Source organism: Emys orbicularis, chromosome 4 (genome assembly GCF_028017835.1).
Source record: "Emys orbicularis isolate rEmyOrb1 chromosome 4, rEmyOrb1.hap1, whole genome shotgun sequence".
In the NCBI taxonomy this organism is placed as follows: domain Eukaryota; kingdom Metazoa; phylum Chordata; order Testudines; family Emydidae; genus Emys; species Emys orbicularis.
Window position 1 is genome coordinate 60,878,633 of NC_088686.1, and position 27,371 is coordinate 60,906,003.

General features: G+C 38.7%; 1 protein-coding gene across 1 annotated transcript in view; it reads left to right on the forward strand.

Moving 5' to 3' along the window:
• The window catches only part of EIF2AK4 (eukaryotic translation initiation factor 2 alpha kinase 4), a 69,550-nt gene that overhangs the window by 22,199 nt on the left and 19,980 nt on the right, over positions 1-27,371 (forward strand). Inside the window, exons 7-23 of the mRNA XM_065404270.1 lie at positions 1,208-1,323; positions 2,675-2,832; positions 4,387-4,922; positions 5,312-5,421; positions 6,080-6,237; positions 6,935-7,350; positions 9,399-9,468; positions 10,900-10,983; positions 13,132-13,254; positions 13,652-13,756; positions 14,262-14,322; positions 15,431-15,510; positions 19,969-20,070; positions 20,695-20,745; positions 22,094-22,330; positions 22,955-23,030; positions 24,833-24,954. Coding sequence (XP_065260342.1) covers positions 1,208-1,323; positions 2,675-2,832; positions 4,387-4,922; positions 5,312-5,421; positions 6,080-6,237; positions 6,935-7,350; positions 9,399-9,468; positions 10,900-10,983; positions 13,132-13,254; positions 13,652-13,756; positions 14,262-14,322; positions 15,431-15,510; positions 19,969-20,070; positions 20,695-20,745; positions 22,094-22,330; positions 22,955-23,030; positions 24,833-24,954 — 2,605 coding nt within the window. The remainder of the gene's footprint in view (positions 1-1,207; positions 1,324-2,674; positions 2,833-4,386; positions 4,923-5,311; positions 5,422-6,079; positions 6,238-6,934; positions 7,351-9,398; positions 9,469-10,899; positions 10,984-13,131; positions 13,255-13,651; positions 13,757-14,261; positions 14,323-15,430; positions 15,511-19,968; positions 20,071-20,694; positions 20,746-22,093; positions 22,331-22,954; positions 23,031-24,832; positions 24,955-27,371) is intronic.

A 27,371-nucleotide genomic window follows, 5' to 3' on the forward strand; every position in this document is an offset into this window, starting at 1 on the left:
CTAACATATATTTTTGCCATCTCTAAGTATCACTGATTGTTATTTGGAAAGGTCTTTCTGTGTGCTGGTGTTTTTGCTAACAGAATTTTGAAGCTGATTAAACCTGTGCAGGAACTTTAATTCCTGATCCTGTTAAAATGCAGATAATTTGAGTGATTTTTGGATGGTGCCTGCCTCATTGTTGAGTGTCCTTTGTGACCTTATACAAACACAGCAATATTTATATTAACTTTGAAAAACACCGAGTGCACTCCGGGGTTAGAGGGGAATAATACTGCTGTGATTGCTGGTTCAATATACACTGGCAAGCGAAGCATTCTCTACGCAAGAAATAAATTCTTATTTCTGTTTCCAGTAACACTTCATATTGTTTTTTAAATGATTTCATCTTTAATAACCTAATTTCCTCTTCACAACTTGTACTATATACTGTTTCGCTTCATGCAGCTCAGACAGTGAAACTAGGTTGGTCTGTTTCATATGGGGGTTCTAACACATTAGCAGAAGGCCATTGTATTGGGGTTTCCAGGGAAACAGGCAATGCTTAATTAAAAAATAAACCTGTTACTTAATATTTCCTTTAAAAAAAAAAAAACTGTTTCTATAAACATTTGGCCCATACGCAATCCTTTTTTGAACAAAATCTGTTTTAGGGACTAGTCTGCTGCATCATCCCTTTAAAAGAGTGGGCTTAAGAGAAAATAGAAGAAATAAGTGGAAACTCCACCTTATATCACATAAAATAATTAATATAAGATGGCATTGAATTTAGCAAAATTAAATCCATTTCTTTCAAATATTTTGAAAGATGTAGCAAAATTGAGCTGTGTTCATTTACTGTTTTCAGAACTACAGTATCAATTACGGGTATATTCAGAGTAGAATTGCCATCAGAGGCTGCAGAAGCATTAAGGCCTGTATTAAGCATGGAAGCATAAGCTTCAGTGCTTTGCTGAATTGGGGCCTAAGTATAGAGACCCACTGCAATATGTTTACTTATCTATAAGCTAATCACAACTAGGATCCTGATCTTGCAGTTGGATTTATGCAAGTAGATGTTTACTCTTATGCAGTCCCATTGAAATCAATGGGTATCTCATTGGGTGCAAAGGTCTGCTTCTCCAGATCCATTTACAAGATTGAGACTGTTATTGATTGTATTAGTAATATATTTCCAAACTGAAGATAACACTGTTCACATTTACAGGCGAGAACGTCAGCATTCTGCATGTAATAGTGAAGATTCTCCTGGAAATTATGAAATTTTGAACTTCAGTACTGGTGGTGCTGGTCAGCTTACTGTTCACAAAGGAAAATGTATAGGTGAGCAAAACAGCAATTGAAACTTTACTTTTTTAAAACATGCATTGCTCACATAAGAGGATTGGGTGGATAGGTGTTTGCCACATGGAGGGAATCATGCTGCAGGGACTTTTAAATGGTGTAAATAGGGGTAAAGTGTGGAGGGTGGGATGGGATGGGAAGGGGAAGGATGTTGTTCTAAGGGCTCCGATAGGGATATGGAGAACCTCGGTCAAGGGTGGAGGGAGAAATGAGAGATTTTACTTGAGTGAATATTGTTTATTTGTTTTAGGAATATTTGAAGTGAAATGTATCTAGATCTGCAAAGAAACCTTTCCAGGGGAGAAAACATTTCAGTGTGTTTACTGTTATTCTTTACTTGACTAATATACTCAGTAAATGGATTTTGTTTTTATATTTGTAAATAGAAGGCTTGTTAAACATTGCTACCAAACTTGAAATTTTACAGCTATTAATGAAATACTTAAAACCAATTATAATAGTAGGGCTAGACCAGGGGTCGGCATGTTTGGCACGCGGCTCGCCAGGGTAAGCACCCTGGCGGGCCGGGCCAGTTTATTTACCTGCTGACACGGCAGGTTCGGCCGATTGCGGCCCCCACTGGCCGCAGTTCGCTGTCCTGGGCCAATGGGGGCGGCGGGAAGCCGCAGCCAGCACATCCCTCACCCGCGCCGTTTCCCGCCGAGCCGCGTGCCAAACATTGCCGACCCCTGGGCTAGACAATACTAGGATGCCCCCCACCATTGCTAGCACTGGTACTACAGCATTAATAGGAGAGTTTCACAAAAACCTCAGTGTTGTAGACAAGGCTAGGAGGTTCAGATAAGCATCTGAGCTTTATACTGTCTGCTGAATTTAACGATCAAACTTCTTCAGCATTCTCTCTCACTACATCACTTTAATGGATTTGCTGTTGAAAATACTACTTACTTTGAACAAACATAGTTTCATTATTTATTGTACATTTTGAAGACACATGATTAAACTACTATATATAAAATTAAGCATTTGGTCAGAGGAAAAGGATGTTTGGTTACTGAAACCTCAAATTCTTACGTAAAACATATGAGTCATTTTATTTTAATGTAAAGTTTGTTGTGCATTTTCCTGTAGTTTGATTTTTTTTTTTGTCAATCATTTGACTTCAATGGAGCTGATATTCTGTTGGCAATTTATATCAAATTCAGTTACAGATTTTGTTCTCATTTTGATTAGGTTTATATTTTAAGATTTAACCAAATTAACTAAAAAGCAAACCTTTTAATGTTTGTTCACCATTTGTAGGAACTCTTTCAGGCCCATTAGAAGTGAAAGAAGTTATCTTTCTCTCTCTCCCTCTTTTTATGTGTAGACAAGGATGAACAGCTTGGAAAATCAGTCTACAATGCCTTGGAAATATATACTGGCAACTTTGTCTTAGTATATGAATGGGTTCTTCAATGGCAGAAAAAAATGGGAAGATTTCTTACAACTCAAGAAAAGGAAAAAGTTGATAAATGCAAAAAACAGGTACTAAATACACTTATTTTTCTATTTGGCTTGATTTTTTTTTCTTGCTTTTGCTCTGGCTGTCAGTTATACTGTGTAGCATTGTATATTGAAATGAGACACTGGTGATGAGATTGAAAATTCTAGTGTTTGAAAAGTTTGCATCATTCACTAACAGAGATGTTGATTTGTTCAGAGGTCATAGGCATATTTTCTATAGTACGTAAGTAAAATCTGTTAATACAATATTAAGGAAAAACCTAGAGAAGGGGAAAATCGAGCTTCTCTGGCACAGCCCTATGGCAGAAGAAAATTTTGTCTTTGGTACCTGGCTGTGATGTCCTCACTTAACACTGGGATAGGGCTCTCAATCTGAAATTTTTAAAGTACAAATGTGCTGCTGTGCATGCTCAGTAGAACATATTTAAGTCTTTTGGCTTGAAGTTTTAGGGAAAAATTCTGTCCTGATTTGAAACCCTTGCAAATCAAATATTGGGCTGAGACCAAATAATGCAACATTTCAGCTCAGAAGGGGATTTTTTTTATAAAGGGTGAGCAAGTGGAAACAGATTTATTACAGAAGTGCTATTGCAACTTAAAATACAATATTTGGGACTGTGAATTTAATACATAGCACTCCCTTGTGGAGACAAGGTATTCAAATAGAGATGTGGGACACAAAGGAGTGTGAGTGAATTTTGGGAATCTTTTAGTAAATAAAAGGCTATAATTTAATTTGTAGTAGATAATTTTTATTATCTAGCTTATACATCTGACACCCTATTATTGAATTAAGGGCATGTCCATCAACCCCATTTCAGAATAAGTTAGGTTTGAATAAACAATTCTCCACAAAGGAGAGGCAGAACAGAGGTGCTTGAGGAAGGGACCCTAAGAGCCAGGAAAAGGAGCTGGAGCAAACCCTACCGCTCCCAGAAACACTACAGGAACAGAATTTCAGGGTTATGCATTCCTTTAATCTTTCCAGTAGTCACATCCTGTGTATTCAGTATAATTACACTGAGTAAGCTGGTCATTAATTCTAAAATGTGTGCTTAAAGTCAGTTCCCATCAGGACACATTTCTACAGCCTGCTTGCCATCTCCTTTGAATATACTAAGTTATCTGGGCATCTCCCAGGGCTTTGTATTATTTGGGTTACTCTGTGTTAGACTCTGATTTAAAAATTACTAATGAGTACATCTCAAAAGGCACCAGGATGGTTTTCCTTCATATATTTGGATGTTGATTGAAACTTGAGCTAAACCCTTGACTATGCAAGATTTAAGTTGGTGCTGTTGAGAGAATAGCCTTTGGTGTTTCAATGCTTCCAGTCCCATCTAAATTTAGAAGCCAGGAAGTGCAGAAGCATGAGAACACAAAACAGCTCTTACTGAAATTATCCAAATTTTTTTCAAACCTCAAAAAAATTGATTTAGGTCTTGGTATGAAGTTTGGTTCTTCTCTTGTTCATACAAGTTCACTTGGCCTTATTAAAAATGTACTTTTTTAATACCACTTTCATGAAATGTGAGATTTTGTTAATGCATGTTATATTTTGTTTCTCTCAAACAGATTCAGGGTGCAGAAACAGAGTTCAGCTCACTGATGAAGCTAAATCACCCAAACATAGTACGTTACATGTCCATGATCCTTAAAGAGCATGATGATTCAATTGTGGTAGATATTTTAGTGGAGCATATTAATGGATCTAGCCTTTCTACACACCTGAGCAAAGAGGTTCCGATTCCTATTGATCAGCTGCGCCACTATGCAACCCAACTTTTGTCTGCTCTTGACTACTTGCACAGTAATTCAGTGGTGCACAAAGTCCTGTGTGCTTCCAGTATCCTGGTAGATACCGAAGGAAATGTCAAAGTGACGGACTACAGCATTTCAAAGCGCCTAGCTGATATCTGTAAGGAGGATGTTTTTGAGCAAACCAAAGTTCGATTTAGTGAGGATGCTCTGCCTAACAAGCCTGGAAAAAAAGGAGATGTATGGCGGCTGGGCCTGCTACTGCTTTCTCTCAGCCAGGGACAAGTAACCAGGGAATATCCGGTCACTATTCCTAATGACTTACCTGCTGACTTTGAAGATTTTCTGAAAAAGTATGTGCCCATCATTTTGTTCCTTTTCTCTGCCGTCTTATTTTTTTTCCCTTTTCTAACTTCTAAAAGAAAGTTTTCTGGAACAGGTTTTCAATAGTATAACCAAATCCATCTGTTTTACTAGTAATAATTCTATAGAAGAATGATGGTCCAGGGCTTTCTGCATTAGCCTGGGACTCTGGAGATGTGGATTCAGTTCCTTGTTCCACCACAGCCTTCTTGTGTGACCTTGGGCAAATCACTTAGTCTCTTTGTGCCTCTATTCTCGATCTGTAAAACGGTGGTAATTGTATTTCCCTTCCTGTTTCTAAAATGTAGGGAAGCGCTCTAGTAGTTTAGAGCCCATACATAGTTTTGTGAAAAAAGGTTTGTTTCTGGTTGGTTTCTAGATGTGTTTGCTTGGAAGATAAGGAAAGATGGAGTCCTCAGCAGTTGTTACAACACAGTTTTATAAATCCTCCACAAATGAAAATACCAGTTGGGGAAGAAAATCCAGATGGTAAAGAATTCAGTCTCTTCTGCTATACCCTGGCATTAAGTAATTAATGATGGGAAGGTAAACACAAATGCATATATAAAATTAGGTGCATGCAGGTAGCTTGAGCTGTAGGAATATCAAGAACCTGTGCTTATTTGTATAAAATATTTTATAAGGTAAAGACCACAATATCTTTGTTTTGTGGTTACTTGATGTGAACTGGCTCAGTCTGTACCCCACCTTCAGCAGAACACACTGACCCTGAATTAGTGTCCAGTCTAGCCCCCTTCCTGGAGTCTGGCTTTACTGGTAATTCAGAAATAACAGAATGTAAAACCTTAGCCTAAACTTTCTCCTGAGAAAGGCTCTTCCTAGGATTTCCCTTCTCTGGTCCAAAGACACTTTTTTCCAAACCCTTTCTGTTATTGTTGGAGCTAATTGTGCTTATCTAGCGGCATGATTCATTAGTACTTACCCTGAACTTTAATGCAGGGTTTTAGTACCTGAGCCTAGCATAACCCAATAGGAGAGCCCTACATTCCAGGTCTTAATCTGCCATCCTGTCATACTTGATCATGGTTCTTTAAAGTATGTGTCATTATTCCTTCTGATGACTGGTTAACATTGCATTGCTTTTTTCCACATTCTGTACTATGGTTAACTGTTACCTTTGTTTCAGATTCAGCAGGAATAGATTACATTGAGACTGTTATCGCCAGCAGTCACGTACCTAGTGGTGCATTCTTCACAGAAACGCAGAGGCAATTTTCACGTTACTACACTGAGTTTGAAGAGCTACAGCTCCTTGGCAAAGGGGCTTTTGGAGCAGTCATCAAGGTTCAGTATGGAAAGTCATTCCCCTTTGTTTTATAGAACCATTCTTGTGTATGCATTTTTTCCATGAAATATATATTAAATGTTATGGTATTTTATTTTTGAAATACGTGGAACTCTCATGAGAATTGGTATCCTTACTGATAGCCCTAAGCAGAGGCCAAGGATTGAATAGGCCTAACTACACTTTTGCTCTAGTCCAGGGGTTTGCAACCTTTCAGAAGTGGTGTGCAGAGTCTTCATTTATTCTCTCTAATTTAAGGTTTCACGTGCCAGTCATACATTTTAACGTTTTTAGAAGGTCTCTTTCTAATAGTCTATAATATATAACTAAACTATTGTTGTATGTAAAGTAAATAAGGTTTTTAAAATGTTTAAGAAGCTTCATTTAAAATTTAATTAAAATGCAGAGCCCCCCCCGGACTGGTGGCCAGGACCCCGGGGAGTGTGAGTGCCACTGAAAATCAGCTCACGTGCTGCCTTTGGCACGCATGCCATAGGTTGCCTACCCCTGCTCTAGTCCATGGGGTCAGGGTAGAGGTATACTGGTGAGGTAGTGTGGGGAGGCTTACACTGCAGTTGCATTTGTTTCACAGATAAATAGAGGACTTCTTCAGTGCTGTCACTCTGGCACCTTTCAGGAGCTTCAACTGTGAATGAACTAACAGTCCTGTAAGGTTAGATTTATTTTAATTCGCAGGTACAAAACAAACTTGATGGCTGCTACTATGCTGTGAAACGTATTCACATAAATCCTGCCAGCAAGCAGTTCCGGAGAATTAAAGGCGAAGTAACGTTACTTTCTCGTCTGAATCATGAGAATATTGTGAGGTATTACAATGCTTGGATAGAAAAACATGAAAACCCCCCTCCCAGTAGCTCAACATCAGAAACTACAGAAGGGAAAAAAGCATCCGCCAAGTTAGATCTGAATGGGAAGAATGAAGAAGAATCAACAGATGATGTGGAAGCCAATGCCCCTCCTCCTGTTTTGACAAGTTCAGTTGAGTGGAGCACCTCTTGTGAGAGATCTTCTAGCACCAAATTTAGTGGAGCTGATCAGGAGTCCAGTGATGAAGATGATGATGGTGGAGGAGTGTTTTCACAGTCATTCTTGTAAGTAGGCTTTAGCATTAGGAAGAAAATTGTCAAGTCCAAATTCTGATCTCCCTTTTACATCCCATATCTGTTTGGCAAATAACATTTATCCATAATCAGAGGTGAAAGTAAGCCGGTATGCCCTGATACGGTGTACCAGCAAGAGCCGGTGCGCTGTACCAGGGCGGATCAGCTTCCCCGGCGACAATTTAAAGGGCCTGGGGCTCCCAGCAGCAGCTGGAGCCCCGGGTCCTTTAAATTGCTGCCAGATTCCTGCTGCCGGAGCCCTGGGGAAGCGGTGGCGGGGCTTGGGCAGTGATTTAAAGGGCCTGAGGCTCCTGCCGCAGCTACTGCCCCGGGCCCTTTAAATAGTCCCCGGAGCCCTGGGGTAGCGGTGGCGGGGCTCTGGCGGCGATTTAAAGGGCCCAGGGCTCTGGTAGCCGCTACCGCCCCGGGCCCTTTAAATCGTCCCCGGAGCCTGCCAGAGCCCTGGGGTAGCGGCGGCAGGGCTCGGGCGGTGATTTAAAGGGCCCGGGGCTCGGCCGCTGCTACCACCCCAGGCCCTTTAACTTGCCGCTGGAGCCCCGCTGCCGCTACCCCAGGGCTCCGGCAGCAGGGCTCCAGGGACGATTTAAAGCGCCCGGGGATTTAGAGACCCCGCCTCTTCCAGTAGAGGCCATGCCTCTTTCAGTTGAGGCCCCGCCCCCTCCCAAGGACTCTGGAGTACTGGTAAGTCCTTTAAGTTACTTTCACCCCTGTCCATAATGTGCTATTCCAAATGAACATTTTAATGTTTTGTATAATACTTTATTTGCCAGCAGCCAAATAGCCGTGATGAGCAAAATTTACAATAGATCAGTGACAGCTTGCATTCGGGGGGCAGGGAGGGATGGAAAGTTCAGCCTTAAGCTTCTAAGCGTTTTTATAAATGGGGTTATTTTGGAAGATAAGATTGCTCAATCCTGCTCTATTGAACATTTTTTTCCCTACCTGACAAAAGCCTGATATGCTGTCCAGGAGAAATTGTTAGCAGTGCTACCAGCATTAGACACTGGAAGAGAAAAGCAAAGGGAGAACCAAGTGCTTAATCCTGCAATAGGGTGACCAGATGAGAGGAAGAAAATATCGGGACACGTGAGGGATGGGGGGTCGCTGGCGGAGAAAAAAAAAAAAAAAAAGCCGAGTGCTGCCGGCGGAGCGAAATATCGGGACAAATTGCGTCCCGACCGATTAGGACAAACACCTAAATATCGGTACGGTCCCGATTTTTATCGGGACGTCTGGTCACCCTATCCTGCAAGCATGAATGAGAATGAAGTCACTCGCATGAGTAGTCCCCTTGATGCGTTTGCAGGATCAGGCCATACAATAGTTTTATCCTATATCAGAGACAATCTACTTGCTGGGCACAGACAAAAAGTAGTGGCTCTAGAAAAGTCACATCAGATGCCAGGAAGTAGCAGGACAAATAGGAGAGTGAGAGCAAGATAAAATAAAAAAAATATATGGAGATATACACCTATCTCATAGAACTGGAAGGGACCCTGAAAGGTCATTGAGTCCAGCCCCCTGCCTTCACTAGCAGGACCAAGTACTGATTTTTGCCTGAGATTCCCTAAGTGGCCCCCCTCAAGGATTGAACTCACAACCCTGGGTTTAGCAGGCCAATGCTCAAACCACTGAGCTATCACCCCCTCCCTGACCTCAACTAAGAAAAGTAGCTGGGATGTGTTCCTCCACTATATTTTTTTGTCAGTGATGGGACATGATCTTCTGGGGACACATTTCTGAAATATATATAAAATCTGCCTAAGAGGTGCAGAAATAAAATATATGGTTGGAAATACTTGTCTTCCTTTTAGTAACTTGGAGATATGATGATCTGTGCATTTAACTGCACAGTTTGGGTGCAGTTTTTTGTCATGAATGTAATATCTCTCCACTCTAAGCTCAAATTTTCTATGTTTATAGTAAATAACATACTAATATCCTTGCAAAAGGGATGGTAAATGTATTCATTACAAATACAAGTTTTTGCTTTTTCTTCTTTCTTTTTTCATAAACAGACCAGCTGCAGATTCTGAAAGCGATATAATTTTTGATAATGAGGATGAAAACAGTAAAAGTCCTACTCTGGTAAATATAAAATTACTAAGTACTGGAAGAACAAAGGGGATAAAGTAACATTTGGAGGTAGGAATATAAATTTACAAACCGAAGATCAATCTGGCTCTTCGATATATAGGGACACCGTTGGAGATCTTCCCTGAAAGCATACACTACACACAACCAATGTGTATTGTAACAGTAATAAAATGGCCTCTTGCTTATAGATGGAAACTGAGAGTCAGGATTCCAATTTTCATTGAGTTAAATGAGACTACTCATTTGTAAACTCATGAGCACGGGTACTTGAAAGTTTGGAGTTTTAGTATTCACAGAATTTTAGTAGCTGATCTCTGACTGCCAAAATTAAAGATGAATGCTTTATATCAATTGAAAGCTGGGATGCTGAGCTGCTTTTAGATGGTATAAAACAAAGATTTTTATTATAGTTCTAGTAGTTCTTAATTTAACAATTGAAATGGGGGGGGAAGTTGATATTAATCAGAATAATGTGATTTTTTTTTTTTTTTTTTTTAAGGTCCAACCCCTTACCACTTGCTCCATGAAATAATTACAACATCTCAATGGAGTATCACTAAAAAGCTGTCAAGTATCAGGGGGTAGCCGTGTTAGTCTGTATCTACAAAAACAACATGGAGTCTGGTGGCACCTTAAAGACTAACAGATTTATTTGGGCATAAGCTTTCGTGGGTAAAAAGATGCATCTGAAGAAGTGAGGTTTTTACCCACGAAAGCTTATGCCCAAATAAATCTGTTAGTCTTTAAGGTGCCACCAGACTCGTTGTTGTTTTTACTAAAAAGCTGGTGTTCCCAGTTATTTTGTAGCAGACAGCATATGTCTCTAGTTCTAATGGTTGACAAGCTATTTGACCTTAAATCTATCACTCTTTCCTCCTTCTATTTGTGCTCTTTTGGCACTGTGGACAGCTTGTATCAATATAGCTTTCAGTTACTAACTTTGATATGGGTTAAAAACACAAACTCCAGTGCAATGCATTTTGATCACTAAAGAATAGACTTTTTGTTGGATTTTGTAATATATTTATTAGTTTTATGTTATAGCTCACGGAACTGTATGGTAACATTTTACTTTTCTAAGTATATTACCCATGCTTATTTTCCACAAATAATTTTTTTCCAAGATAAGGTAGTTTGAGGTTCAGATTAAATACAGATATTCCACTGTGTACCCTTTCTCTATTACTTGGTAATGATAAAAATATTCATTAATATTTTGAAAATGAAGCAGTGTTAATGGATAGATAAGGTACGACACTTCTTCCTGTCTTACTATGCTCAAAATTCAGCCATAGAAAGTCACAATACAAGAATGTATTCTGGCCATCCGAAAATGATTTGATGATTAAGGAACTGGACCACTCTGTATTAGCTTAACTGTTTGTTTGTTTGTTTGTTTGTTTGTTTGTTTCTGTGGTGTAGGATGAAGAATGCCATCAAAAGAATAGTCACAGTAAAGAAGACTCCACTTCAGTGGTTCAGACAGTACACTGTCTGTTCATTCAGGTTAGACATCTGATGTGGGTGGTATTTGGTTATGGAGAATAGCAAGGTTATTAGATAAACCATACATTGTGTAAACATAAATTAATTGCTTTCTCTGTGTAGCTGGACAAGTAACCAAACAGAATCAGATGGCTGAAATGAAACTCTGAAGATTAAGGTTTCTTTAGTATATAAAACTAGGATGTTTTTTAAAAAGGCTTGGCCACTTAATGTATGTATTCTTGGTATGGAAAAAAGAATGTGAAATACATCGAACCTGTCGACGTAAATACAATACGTTGACTTTTTTAAGTCTTTGTCTAAACTGAAAGGAGCCAACTGAAGTCTGTGGTCACTGGAACTGGAAAGCCCTGCCTATGTAGCACTTAATAATCAAAGAGTGGGAACAATTTCCACTAGTCAGTGTGACATCACTTTTGCTTGCCATCTTCACTAGTAGTGACTTGCCCTGCCCTGATTGATGGGAAAGGGATACATGGGGCATATGCTGGGAAGAAAGATGACCCCTAATGAAGTAATGCTGAACACTCCCACTTGAAGTTGTTGCTGTTATCTGTGATGAGATGAGATTAGGGACAGCCCCTTGGCACGTACTTAAGAGTGGTACAAAAGAAGCTTAATTCTTGGATGCCTGGGACAACTCTGCCTCCTTTTTTTTAAAGAATTATGATCAGCCTTTACTTTAGCAGGATTTTAAAAAAGCAGCCTCATCACAAGCAGTTGCGTACATTGAAAAATAGTAGGAAAGTATCTGATATATTTTTAAGCTTCTTGTCATGTGATTTAGTAGATGAGAACAAGGAGCAATAGAATCATGGAACCAGTCAGCTCTCCCAGGACCACAGTTAAGCAATCACTAGGTTAAGGGGCTTTACAAAGCAGTAAGTTAGACACTGTAGTACCAGTATGTATGTCAGCAAACAAAACAGCCATTGTACGTTCAGCAATGTCTTGCTCACCACCTTGAACATTAGATCACTTAAATGGAGGGAATGTTAACCAGGGCATGAGGGTTATCCCCTAGTTTTTGGAAGGATGGAAATCATTTGGGGATATTGAATTTCCAATTAGGCTGACAAAAAGGGTCTCTCTTTAATGTCTCATCACAATATCCCCCATTGTACCACAACTGCTGTATGGATTAACTTGGATCCCAGTATGGGACTTGAACATACACCTCTACCTCGATATAACGCGACCCGATATAACATGAATTCAGATATAACGCGGTAAAGCAGTGCTCCGGGGGGGTGGGGCTGTGCACTCCGGTGGATCAAAGCAAGTTCAATATAACACGGTTTCACCTATAACGCGGTAAGTTTTTTTGGCTCCTATGGACAGCATTATATCGAGGTAGAGGTGTACTATATTCACTTTCACTTCACTTTTATGAAATTTGATTTTCATCTTTGGAATACTTCAGTGTTCTCTTCAAAGCTACCACATTATGTGTTCAGTTAATTAAGAAAATGTAATAATTAGAAAACTATTATACAGTTATAATAGAAAATCCAAAAACTGAGTTTTTTGAAAGCGCTAAAAGCCTCATGCTTCAGTACGTAAGCCAGTCTGTAGTTGTTAAGGGTTAGGAGAAGATTTCGCTGAGAGTCAGACTATCCTACGTGTACCTTTCTCTAAGGCATCTGATGCTGGCCACCGTTGAAGGCAGGCTACTGTACTAGATGGACTTCTGGTCTTCTCTGGTATGGCAATTCCTGCATGTATTTACATATATACATTGTTTTAATACAAGCAGTTAAAGACCTAAGCAAAATCAACCCAGAAATATTTTAAAAGCCAATTTTAAACTAGCATTTTTTCTAGACTAGAGTTCCACTAGGTGTTTTTTGTTGTTTTTAAATTAGAGGTCAGGGAGGTGTTGGTTTTTAAGTGTTTGTTAGTACAGAAATGATGGAAGTTGTGATAATATCCATAGATTACAATACAATTCTTTTTCTAGTAGAAATACTTCTCACAGAAAATTCCAGATTGTTCGACATCACAGTTATGGAGATATGGTGTTTACAAGTTGCTCTTGACTGTGTTTGGTTATAGTACAGAGCTGAGTATTAACATATTGACAGAGGAAATCTTCTGACAATTTTTTTTCTTAACTGCAACCATCTCTCTCTTTCCTTGTGTCTGAAGATGGAGTATTGCGAAAAGAGCACATTACGGGACACTATTGACCAGGGATTGTATGAAGATACTAGTCGGCTTTGGAGACTTTTCCGAGAAATTTTGGATGGATTAGCTTACATCCATGAGAAGGTCAGTAAATGTTACAATATCTACACTCGTTAGCAACTGTCAAATCTATACAATGATTTTTCTTGTTTCACACCCATTTTTATAAGGTTCTGGAATAGCGTATCATAAACCTGCACTGGTGTTTTTAAATTGCTCTAGACTTGTTTTATTGTTACCACAATTTAGTTAGTTTTAAAATACCTTATTGGGTATATATTGTCACTTAAAATTATTTTTAGCTGTTTTTAGCACCTTCAAATATTTTCCCAGTATCAATCACTGATGAATTAGTGGAATGGGTTGGTACTGTATACAGAACCAAAAAAGGGGACCCTTTCCGATACTGTTTTATAGCCTGGAAGGAATTTTTCTCTCAACCACTCTGATTCAAACTTTTTTTTTTTTACTGTGTTAACAGGGAATGATTCACAGAGATTTGAAGCCTGTGAACATTTTTTTAGATTTTGATGATCATGTGAAAATTGGTGATTTTGGTTTAGCTACAGATCACCCAGCATATGCAGTAAGTATTACATAAAATTAAGCTTTGCAACACATCATCTAGGCCATTACAGAAAGCAAATGAAATAATTTTAATTTGGTACAGGAATAACATGTAAAAGAAAAATGTCAATAAAACCTAACGTTGTTCAGCAGATTTAAATGTGCAGTCCATAATTCCTTTATCATTTCACTATTGCATATTCTAGTGCAGGATTATAAATTGTATAAAACCATTTTCTGTGTTTACACATACATATGCCAAAGGGTTAAATGCATTTCACACTCATTAACTGGTTAAAGTGTTGTCTAGAATTGTGGTAGTTGATCTTTAGAAGTTTAAGCCAAACATTTTAAACTTAGGTGCCAAAAGTTACAGACTTGTATTTATATTTGAGAATAGAGGCTAATAAATGATGAAAATGCTTTATTCTGAATAAGTCTTTTCAGTTAAGTCACTATATTCATTGCAATCATGAAAATTATAAAATATCTGACCTTTGTGTGTGTTTACTTTTCTGTTTCAGGCGGACACTAAACAAGGAGAAGATCATTCAGGAAGCCATCTGGCCAAATCTGACCCTTCAGGTAAGTGCAAAAAATATTGTTTACTCTAACTGGTGCCAAGAAAAATTGTACATCCAACAGTCTTGCTTTCTGTACCCAAATGGAGTGAAATCTGCCCCCTCCTATGCAAAACAAAAGGCCCCTTCTATATTCAGTTTTATTTATTTATTTTATTTTGCACCACAAAAAAACCCTGTGTGTGTATATGTGTATATATATATATATATGTGTGTGTGTGTGTGTATGTATGTGTATATATATATATAGTTTCCAAATCATCTGGCTTTGGGTAGGGATGTCTGCCTCTACTTCATGTTATGAGCTGGAATAGCAGCTGCTTTCCTTCCATACCCTCTTTGCCAGGAGGTCATTGCCACTTGATCTACATAAAAGTGAATTCACTCTCTCTTAACCTAACTCTATAGGTCAGGGCAGATCCCATCTCTGACCTGCATGGGTTGCAGAGATTCCTGTGTGGACACTATGCCTATACTTTCTCCCACCCTTCCCCCACCCATGCAGGACTTTTGCAAGACTTCAGTGGTACAAACCTCCACAGAGAGTGTGTCTATGTGTGCGGGGGGGGACGACTCTTAATACATTCTCATTTGATCTACCTTGCAAATATGTTGAGGATGAATATAATGAGAATTAAATTTGGTTGTGACTCTAGTCTTAGTACACCTCTACCCCAATATAACGCGACCTGATATAACACGAATTTGGATATAACGCGGCAAAGCAGTGCTCCGGGGGGGCAGGGCTGCGCACTCCAGCGGATCAAAGCAAGTTCGATATAACGCGGTTTCACCTATAACGTGGTACGATTTTTTGGCTCCCGAGGACAGCGTTATTTCGAGGTAGAGGTGTATTAACATACTGTGTCACAGTATCATAATGGAATCCTATAAAGACAGGGTGATTGGCATACAAAAAGGAGACATGTCCAAGTTATGCCTGTTTTGTCTACAAATATGTAGGATATTTCACTCCTCAACTTTCACAAAGACGGAATTCCCATTTAAAGAAGAGTTTTAAAAAAAACAAAAAACTACATTTTCTTAACCATTAGATGCTGTATTCCACTTGCAGGCTCTGTGAAACCAGTAACTCTTTTATATCCATACAGATAATTTGACAGGGATGGTTGGCACTGCACTATATGTGAGCCCTGAAGTCCAAGGAAATACTAAATCTTCATATAATCAGGTAATATTAATAGGACTTAATACAAGGGCATTTTGAGAGAATAGCAGTAGAGGTTTCTATTTTGAGTTGCATAATGTATGATCTTCACCTGTTGTAAATAAGATCTGACCATCCATAGACTGTCCAGTGATCTAAATGTAAAGGCTTAAAATGCCACGGGTCCTTAATATACAGTAATTTTAAAAAATGTACACAGTACCCATTTTTAATGTGATTAGTTGGGTAAGTTCATTATATTAATAAAATCAAGACACTAGTCAAACTTAGGAACACTTCAAAACATTTATCTCTTTAGAAGTAAGATTTGTTATCACTTGTTTACAGAAGTATCAATTTTATATTGCTAAATTTGCTTGCTAAAACTCCATCTAGGTTGCATTTCCTTTGTTTGTTTGTTTTGTTTTGTTTAAAGTTTGTCATTCAAAAATATTGCATTATTTCATATACTTTCTGCAAAATTCACAGTTAACAGAATTTCAGTTAATTTCTGTTTTCACTCAAGTTACTGCAGAGAATCATAGAATTGCAGGATTGGAAGGGACCTTAAGGGGTCAGCTAATCCAGTCCCTTGCACTCATGTAGGGTGACCAGATGTCCCAATTTTATAGGGACAGTCCCGATTTTGGGGTCTTTTTTCTTATATAGGATCCTATTACCCCCCACTCCCTGTCCCAATTTTTCACACTTGCTGTCTGGTCACCCTACACTCATGCCAGGACTAAGTATTATCTAGACCATCCCTGACTGGTGTTTGTGTAACCTACTCATAAAAATATCCAATGATGGAGATTCCACAACCGCCCTGGGCAATTTATTCCAGTGCTTAACCACCCTGACAATTAGCAAGTTTTTCCTAATGTCTAATATAAACCGTCCTTGCTGCAATTTAAGCCCATTGCTTCTTGGTCTATCCTCAGAGGTTAAGGAGAATAATTTTTCTCTCTCCTCCTTATAACAGCCTTTTGTGTACTTAAAAACTGTTATCATGTCCTCACTCAGCCTTCTCGTCTCCAGACTAAACAAACCCAGTTTTTTCAATCTTCCCTCATAGGTCATGTTTTCTAGACCTTTAATAATTTTTGTGGCTCTTCTCTGGAATTTCTTCAATTTGTCCACATCTTTCCTGAAATGTGGTGCCCAGAATTGGATACAGCACTCCCGTTGAGGCCTAATCAGAGTAGAGCGGAAGAATTACTTCTCGTGTCTTGCTTTCAAAACTCCTGCTAATACATCCCAGAATGATGGCTGCCTTTTTTTTTTTTTTTAATTTTTTTTGCAACAATGTTACACTGTTGACTCATATTTAGCTTGTGGTCCACTATGACACCCAGATCTCTTTCTGCAGGACTCCTTCTTAGGCAGTCATTTCCCATTTTGTATGTACTCCTAAGTGGAGTACTTTGCATTTGTTCTTATTGAATTTCATCCTATTTACTTCAGACCATTTCTCCAGTTTGTCCAGATCATTTTGAATTTTAATTCTATCCTCCAAATCACTTGCAACCCCTCCCAGCTTGGTATTGTCCGCAAACTTTATAAGTGTACGCTCTATGCCATTATCTAAATCATTGTTGAAGCTATTGAACAGAACCGGACACGGAACTGATCCCTGCAGGATCCCATTCGATGTGCCCTTCCAGCTTGACTGTGAACCACTGATTACTCTCTGGGAATGGTTTTCCAACTAGTTACGCAACCATCTAGGTAGCTCCATCTAGGTTGCATTTCCCTAGTTTGTTTATGAGAAGGTCATGTGAGACAGTATCAAAAACCTTACTACGGTCAAGATATACCACATCTACCACTTCCCTCCATTCACAAGGCTTATTAACCTCAGAGAATCAGAGAAGGATATTAGGTTGGTTTGACATGATTTGTTCTTGGCAAATCCACTCTCACCGTTACTTATCACTTTATTATCTTTTAGGTGTTCGCAAATTGATTGCTTAATTATTTGCTCCATTATCTTTCCGGGTACTGAAGTTAAGCTGACTGGTCTGTAATTCCCTGCGTTGTCCTTATTTCCCTTTTTATAGATGGGCACTATATTTGTCCTTTTTCCAGTCCTCTGGAATCTCTCTCTTGCCTCTATTTTTGCCAAAACCATTTTCATCCACTAAATAAAATTTACTTTGGGGCTGAAAACTGAACCTCGCCAGCCACTGTGGGTACATCTATACAGCAGAAAAAAACTCATAGCAGTGAGTCTCAGAGCCCAGGTCAACTGACTCAAGCTCATGCTAAGGGGCTAAACATAGCAGTGCAGGTGTTCCCACTTGGGCTGGAGCCCGGGCTCCAAGACCCGGTGAGGCAGGAGAGTCTCAGAGCCAAGGCTTCAGCATGAGCCTGAACAGCTAAACTCCTATTTTTAGCCCCACACATGAGCCCAATGGGCCCAGGTCAGTTGACCTGGCTGAGACTCGCTGCCACAGGGGTGTGGTGTTTTGTTTTGGTTTCTGCTGTGTAGCTGAGTTGCTATCGCAGTATTAGCATTCATCTTGCAATAATACACATTCTTAATCAGAAAAGATAATTCTGTATATTGTAACACCTCTCTCAAGTGTTAGGATGAAGCTTATATGGGGTGGGGGGGCAGGGGGATTCTCAGTGAGGTAAAATGGTCCCAACTTACTGATCTACTAGACTCCTAGTGTTGTATGATTTTTTGGTGTGTATTTTTTTTTTCTGCTAAACTAGAAAATTTAACTAAAAGATGGACATGTGTGTGTCAGGTTACCTACATACACACAGTTAAACCCCATGATTTCAGTGCATAACTACAGATTTGATTTTTCTGGACCTAATGCATCAGTATCCGATAATGATCAATGCCACTTGGTATTTGAAACTTGAAGGTGAAACTGTCCTCCTGCCGCATCCCAGGTTTGTGGCATTGCTGGCAGTATGCACTACATAGGCATTTTTAGAGACTGATATTTGTTTGTTTACTTTTTTGCATTTCTCTCAGGTTAGACAATAAACATAGATTGGCCAGTTTGACTTGTGTTTAACCATTTTACCATATGTTTGACTTGGTTTCACAAGCAGTAGCACGCACTGCTGTCACATTTAGGTTTAAAATACTGCAGGAGAATATTTATTTGTTCAAAAATTGTGTTTATATTTAAATTTAAAAAAACAATTCATGGAAACGTTTCTTTGTCTTAGGTTTTGTAAAAGCTTGACAAAATAGACTCATTGCCCAAAATTTGGCCAATGTTATCAACTGATATATTTTCATTAAGGAAAATCCTCGAGAATTAGGAAAGACTATCAATATTCCCCCCAAAAAAGGGAGATTTGGGGGGGAGGGTTAATAATGTACTGTGGTGAAAAATCATCTCTTAAAAGCAGCCCCAAAATACTTGTTGAAATCCTCTAACTTTTATAGGGCTACTTTCTGAGAGGTGCTGCAACTTTTGCTGGAATCAGTGAGAACTGCAGATGACTGGTCCCTCTTGAGATGTGGTCTATAGTTTTAGTCATGCTAGTTAGAAAATGCTTCGTTATCAAAATGGGTTTCAGTGAAATATATCTTTCCCATAATTCCATTTTAGACCTGATATATTCATATGAAAAAATTTACATGTCCAAAAATGGGTTTGCACTGTGTCCTTTGCCTACTTTAATCACTCACTTAGTAGGACTAAACTATGAGAATGTATGATGAGGCTAAAGAATAGGCAAACCGCTAGCTTGAGAAAGTGAAAATATAATTGCTAATAGGATTGGGCAAAAATAGATTGCAGCATTGGTGACATCAAAGAGAACAAAAAAAGCAGATGTTTTCTTTTGAGGGAGGGCAACTAAGTCCTTCTCAGAGCACAGAAGAGCCCTCCTGCAAAGGAAGACAAGATGCAGCTCCTTCTAGGTTGGATATTAGGAAACACTATTTCACTAGGAGGGTGGTGAAGCACTGGAATGGGTTACCTAGGGAAGTAGTGGAATCTCCATCCTTAGGTTTTTAAGGCCCGGCTTGACAAAGCCCTGGCTGGGATGATTTAGCTGGTGTTAATCCTGCTTTGAGCAGGGGATTGGACTAGATGACCTCCTGAGGTCTCTTCCAACCCTAATATTCTATGATTCCTTCTAGGGACTTAAGATGGAGAACAAGTATCAAAAGTAGATAAATTCTTAGATAAACAAAGATCCTGTTTTCATACAAGTGTGGTTCGAGAGAAGAAATATTTGGTGCCATGTATAAGCAGAATATTTTCTAAACAGAAATGTTTTCAAAATAAAATGTACTTCCTACCTACCTCATGAGAGCGTGGTGAGGATAAAGTACATTAAAGATTGTGAAGCACTCAGGTACTGTAGTAATGGAGGCCATATAAGTACTTAGAATAGAATGGAAAATATGTTCATTTTTGTCTGCTGATAAGTTACTATCATCATGGATCAGAGACACATCTCTTGCAGTTAGGTTTACTATTTACTTGATTTTTTCTTCCCTAGAAAGTTGACCTTTTCAGTCTGGGTATAATATTCTTTGAGATGTCCTACCGTCCCATGAGTACTGCATCAGAAAGGATCTTTGTTCTCAGCCAACTAAGACAAGTATGTATAAATGTTGGGGGGTGAGGAGGATTGGAGGGGAGGGTCTCCATCAAATATTTCATTGAGTAACAGAGAAGGAAAAAGTATGCAAAATATTAACAGTATGCTTTATATTGCAACCAAATGTTTGAAGGTTTTTTTTTATAGTAAGCTAAAGAGAAGAAAATACGTAATTGTCACATGAAGAAAATGGGGGTTTTCTGTATGAACCACATTAACCCATTGTGGTATTTGTCCCCTTCTAGTGACAGGACTACGTATTTGGTTTGAGTAAACTGTTGCCTCTAGGTTAATGGAAGCACAAGAATCAGAGTCTCAAGCTTTTACATAAAGAGGTCAATCAGTCCTTCCTGGTTCATACCCAGCAGCTTGTCACACAGAGGGTATGGGGCTGTGGTTGTATCTTGTAAACTCTTATTGTGTGTGTCACAAAGCACCATATAAATGCTTATGAATAATAATAGAACACTGTCTTGGCAATCTTAACTATAACAGCTAACTAAATTTTTTTGCTTTGAGTAATAAAAATATCTAGACTTGCTGTTTCTGATATATACATGTGTTAATATGTATATGCTCAAGTTTGCATCCTTATTCTAATTCAAATATATTTATCTTTTTTAGTCTACTATTGAATTTCCAAAAGACTTTGATGAAGTGAAACATAAAAAGCAGGTAATTTTATAGACATTTTAATTATTAGGTGTTCGCTATTAAGAAATGTTAATGATTATTTTTTCACTTCATTTTAAATTAGTAAGCTCTGCCAAGTCATCACATGACACTGGAACAAAGTAAAAAAGAAAACTCAAAAGGTTAAAGCAATTAATACAACTGACATTGAAATATATTTAAAACACAGTTCCTGAGTGCAGTCATAATGGATTAACAAACTGCAGAGTTCATCGGCGTACCTTTTAAACTCTGAAGGACTATTTTGACTCTAGGCTCAGACAAATTGAAGCTACACTGTACAGCAATTAATTTAACCCTTTGAAAACTCTTTGTTTCAAACATAGTGGGATGTATTGTAGAAAAAAAGGTTTGTAAGGTGAAATGATAGCTATACATTGTGTCCATGGGCAATGGCCACCAGTGGCCCCCTCTGGCAGCTGGGGACAGCTGGAGCTTAGTGGATTCAAATGCTATCTTAGGTTATTTTATAGCCCGTTTCTCTGAACCATGCCTCCATGGGCCAGGAGTGGGGTCTGCTGCAGAGATACCATATTCTCCTGTACACCATCTGGAGATTTTCTTTACATTAGGAGAATCCCTGGATAGCCAGTAACACCAGCTTTCTGGCTGCTTTGCCTTGCTGAACAGTCATATGGCTCTTTGTTAGAGCATCATAAGAACATCAGAACGGCCATACTGGGTCAGACCAAAGGTCCATCTAGCCCAGTATCCTGTCTTCTGACAGTGGCCAATGCCAGGTGTTTCAGAGAGAATGAACAGAACAGGTAATCATCAAGTGATCCAACCCCTGTTGCCTATTCCCAGCTTCTGGGAAACAGAGGCTAGGGACACCATCCCTATTTATTTTTTCGCAGCAGTTTACTAAAAGAATCCCAATACTTGAAGTTATACCAAATAGCCAACAAATAGAATCTTCATTAGCCAATAAGATTCCTGCTTTTATATTTGTATTTTATAAATCCTTGTTGCATGTTTTTACCTGCATATCTTCTATAAATTAATAGTATTTAGTATCATACTTTACATTATATTGAAGTTTTGCATCATTTTGTGTCTGTTATGAAATTATTACACAACATCCCAAGAGTCTTGCCTGGGGGAGGATAAATTTTTAGGGATAATAGTGTTGATATCCCAGTTAAAGATATTCAGAACTAGTGAGGAAAGAATAATTTTTCTCACAAGATTCAAATAGTATCAAAACTTTCTCATACATGAGTATCTTACTGACATGATAATGTAACTGATAATGCTTACTGAGATATTCATACCATGAGATGTTTTTATTAGGAGTTAAATTAGTAACATGATTTGGTTTAATTTGTAGAGATCGGTTATTACTTGGTTGTTGAACCATAATCCTGCAGAACGACCAACTGCTGTGGAGCTGTTAAAAAGTGAACGCCTCCCGCCACCTCAGATGGAGGAATCAGAACTTCATGAAGTGCTTCATCATACCTTAGCAAATGTAGATGGGAAAGCTTACCGGACTATGATGGGCCAGATATTTTCACAACGCATCTCTCCAGCAATGGATTACACCTATGACAGCGACATGCTGAAGGTTAGTTTTAAATTGATTTTTAATAACTCCAACCAAGAAAATGTGGATATGACTTAGCTCAAAACCTGTGCTTCATAATGTTTTACCTCAGTGCTTAGTGTCCCTTTACAAACTGATAATTTAATACTATTGGTCTGATATCTCCAATCTAATTCATATCCTGCTCCCCATTTGAATTTCACATATTTAGTAAAGAATTAAACTAAATTTGGCTATGGCAACAAATGGTCACAAACCTGTGTGCATATGATTGCTTCTTACTCTTAGCAATTATAATAGTCATGATACTCACATCTAAGTGTCAGTAAAATATTTTTGTTTTGGGGCAACAGCCATTTCTACCCTGTCAGACAATCCCCTTTAATGGCTGCAGTCAATATTCTCTTCTTATTCTAAAACACTTAAAAATGATTGTTCTAAATGTGTTTTGTTTCCTTGTTTCCATTGCACTTTTTAACTATTAATCAGTGTATAATGGGAATGTTATGTGTGGAAAGAATAAGGACATTATGTTGTATACAGTGCTCATTGTGGTTTGCTATGGTCATTTGATTCATATGTTGATGTCTTCTGTATTGGAATATACTTAAGTGCTCCTTATTTTGGGGTGGTTGTTGTTTTCAGGGTAGTTTTTCCATTCAAGCAGCCAAGATACAGCAGCATGTATGTGAGACTGTCAGCCGGATCTTTAGAAGACATGGTAGGTTTATGTTCAGATGTTATTGTTCCTTTTGTTTTTTCCTTACTCAGAAAATGGTGTTGAATGGATTTGAGAGATGGTGAAATGTTTTCACTATTAAAAAAAATAATCACAAGGTTGCATGGGATGATAGATGCACATTTAGAACTTTGACCTTCATTTTGGCTTCCATAAGAGAAATTGGTTTGAAATCTCAATTATTAATCTACCATAAATGGAATATGATGAGGATTTCAAATCTTAATCCATGTAAATCTTTTGTCTTTGAATTTATACTAAATAATTTTGTTATGATGACCAATACTTCAGGGCTTTTTCAGGGTAGGGAATGCTATATGAATATTATTTTAGGTTAACATGTAGACCATAGTAAGACAGTGATAGAGAAAACTTGCTAAGGCTAGTTCAAAGAAATGGGGTGCGGGGGGGAGGAGGGCACCATACAAATGTTGGGAAATTTTGAAACCTTTTCAGTCACATTATAATAATCACTTGTTGAATTTTCCATTAAATTATTTCCAGAAAGCAAAAATCAAATTTTTTAAACATTTGAAATGAGAAAAAAATTGATCAGCTCTCATCATATGGCTAAACTGACCAATCAGTGGCAACCAGAAAATGAGAATCAGAAACCAAAACACATTAAGCCAAACAATCAAATGGCCTACCTTTTTTTAATTTAAAGCATTTCATACTTTTGTAAATTTTCTTAAACCAACTACTTAGGAGAAATTTAAAGGTTTTCACAAAATATTCTGTTTTTGGTGAACATCTCTAATATTTATACTTGCTGTGGCTGAATCAACATGTACAGATTTTTATGGGTACATACTTCTTTGCTCAAAAGTAATTTTAGAGGTGAAACAGATATTTTCAGGAGGGAGGGAAGGAGGTTTTGATTTATTTTTATTGTTATAAGGTTTATAGGATATAGGTCTGATTAGAGGACAGGTAATGTATCTGAAAAGTGCAACAGACTCTGACTTCCAGATCAAAATTGCTCATTTACAGTTGAAAAGATTTTCTAACTTCTAGCGCTGCAGACTTAAACCAGATTCTTAAGGTCAAGCTGGGTTTGTTCTTACTCATGTATTATAGCAACTAATAAAACTTCTTCATTGGAACTTGACAATAACGTTGATTATATGTGAGTTAGAAAATAATCCAACTGGATGTGATGTATTTGTATGGACATCCAGTAGTAAAAAGATAATATAAATTACTCTAGTCATTTAAGGGCAGCAGCTGTGACTTCAAAAACACAAAGGTGTTAACAGCATTAGCCCAGCGACTGAACCGCAAACTTTTGTGCTGCCATGTGGGCCACTCTGTGAGATTCCTAGACTTTGCCTTTCAGTACTTTGGAAGAAGGATCCTCAGCTCACCTTGCTTAGCAGCAGCCATACCTGACAAATATAATAGTATTGACAAGCTTAATGAGACTCTTACCTGTCCTTTTGTAAGCCTTTGTGGAAGCTGGAGGTTGAAGAGGGAGGTAAGACTGATGATTTCAGAATTCTGTCTAGGATATGGAGTTAGTCTGTAGGATTCTGTAATTATCTCACACACCTCTTCTCCCTCTCCTCCCCCTCCCCAAGAAAAAAAATAAAAAAGGTAACACTTAAGGCTATCAGTTTATTCATAGACCCCAAAATTAATCTATTTCAAAAGGTAACAGATTTTAAACAAATATTACTTTAGATTCTTATACACTTGGAGTTTTGATTTTTTTTTTCTTTTTAATGGCTTCTGAAGAGAAGGTGTGACCTCTATTCGAATTGTGTTTTACCAATTTTGCATAGGAGCTATCAAGCTGCATACCCCACTGCTAATGCCTAGAAATAGGAAACTGTATGACCATAATGAAGCTTCATATTTCATGGATCACAGTGGGATGCTGTTGATGCTTCCTTATGATCTCAGGGTAAGTGGTGTACCCTTTATACTTTAAGCTAGTAGGTTTGGGGAATGTTGTAGTTTCTATTATTGTCTTTGATTCACTAATCAAGTTTTAGGCACAGTCTTCTACTTCTTTCTCTCAACACTCAGGCATCTGATTGTACAGTGTCAGTCTCTTTTTCCCTTGACTGCCAATCTCTCTCCTCTACCCTGAGTTGATGACATTTCCAGAAATGATAGGGAGGATAGAAAAAATGGCCACTGGAAAAGAGTAACCTTTGCAAGTTTGCCTTACTTTTTGCATCATAATTGATTTCACCCACAACTCCAAGGAGTGTGTCCAGTCAGAACTGTGCCTGCATTTGTCTCCACGTGTAAGCATCACACCAGTCACAAAAATGAACTACGAAGAGTGGAAGTACACTGAATACAATGAAAACATTGCTACTTTTTCCACACTTAAACACTTCTTAAAAAAACATATTTAAGAAAAAATGCTACACCACAAATACAGTGGATGACGGTGTTGTAGATTTATTTTTTTTTTCACTTATGCACATGTGAGGGAAAAGACTTCATAACTCACTTTTTAACGGTCCCTTCCTTCACACTTGTGACCCAGTGAGAATAACAGCATCCCACTTCCTTTCCTCTTCAGAAATTTGCCTACACTATGTGTGTAACTGCCATCGTCCTAATGTGGCTACTGCCTATATTGCCTATTTGGTCATTTTACCTTCCTATATACTCACAAAAATAGTCATTGTCCTGGCCACAGCAGGAGAAAGACAGGAGGCAATGGATCATAGGAACTAGGGGTGCTATTGCACCCCCAGGCTTGAAGTGGTTTCCATCATATACAGGGTTTACAGTTTGGTTCAATGGCTCTCAGCACTCCCACTATACAAATTGGTCCAGCACCCCTGCAATGGATGTGGTTTAATTAGGCTGCAAATTTATTCAAACTTCACGTATCTGGGAATACAGTGAAGGACGTCATTATTTTCATAATTGTTTCTGCCTATTTGGAGGAACTGCTGTCAGCCCATCCCCTTCTCAGCCTGGTCCCAGCCCATTTCTGGGAACCTGCTACCCTCCCCTTCTGTGAGTGTGAAAGGGCTGGAAAAGAGGGGGGTTGTCTCCCCGCTGTACCAGACATTAGGATGATGTCTAAACTGCTTGCAGATGATACTAAACTGCTCAAGATAGTTAGGACCAAAGCAGACTGTGAAGAACTTCAAAAAGATCTCACAAAACTAAGTGATTGGGCAACAAAATGGCAAATGAAATTTAATGTGGATAAATGTAAAGTAATGCACTTTGGAAAAAATAACTCCAACTATACATACAATATGATGGGGGCTAATTTAGCTACAACAAATCAGGAAAAAGATCTTGGAGTCATCGTGGATAGTTCTCTGCAGACGTCCACGCAGTGTGCAGAGGCGGTCAAAAAAGCAAACAGGATGTTAGGAATCATTAAAAAGGGGATAGAGAATAAGATGGAGAATATATTATTGCCCTTGTATAAATCGATGGTATGCCCACATCTTGAATACTGCGTACAGATGTGGTCTCCTCATCTCAAAAAAAGATATACTGGCACTAGAAAAGGTTCAGAGAAGGGCAACTAAAATGATTAGGGGTTTGGAACGGGTCCCATATGAGGAGAGATTAAAGAGGCTAGGACTTTTCAGCTTGGAAAAGAGGAGACTAAGGGGGGATATGATAGAGGTATATAAAATCATGAGTGATGTGGAGAAAGTAGATAAGGAAAAGTTATTTACTTATTCCCATAATACAAGAACTAGGGGCCACCAAATGAAATTAATGGGCAGCAGGTTTAAAACAAATAAAAGGAAGTTCTTCTTCACACAGCGCATGGTCAACTTGTGGAACTCCTTGCCTGAGGAGGTTGTGAAGGCTAGGACTATAACAGCGTTTAAAAGAGAACTGGATAAATTCATGGAGGTTAAGTCCATTGATGGCTATTAGCCAGGATGGGTAAGGAATTGTGTCCCTAGCCTCTGTTTGTCAGAGGGTGGAGATGGATTGCAGGAGAGAGATCACTTGATCATTACCTGTTAGGTTCACTCCCACCTGACATTGGCCACTGTCGGTAGACAGGATACTGGGCTAGAGGGACCTTTGGTCTGACCCAGTACGGCCGTTCTTATGTTCTTCTGTAACTCCAACCCTCCTTCCCCATCCCCTAAGGGGATGCCTTCTCCTAAATCCAAAGCCAGTTTATCAGAGAACTCTGTCCCTGCTATAACAAGTACCTGCAGTGAACACCTGCCATGAAGAGGCACCAACATTTAGCTTGGATGCCTCCCCACAGCTCAACTGCTGCAAGAGGGGGCTTCTCCAGAACTGCCCAGGATATACATACCCCCACCTCTGAGCAGTGTCAGCCATCTGGTCCAACCACTTCCTGCTCCT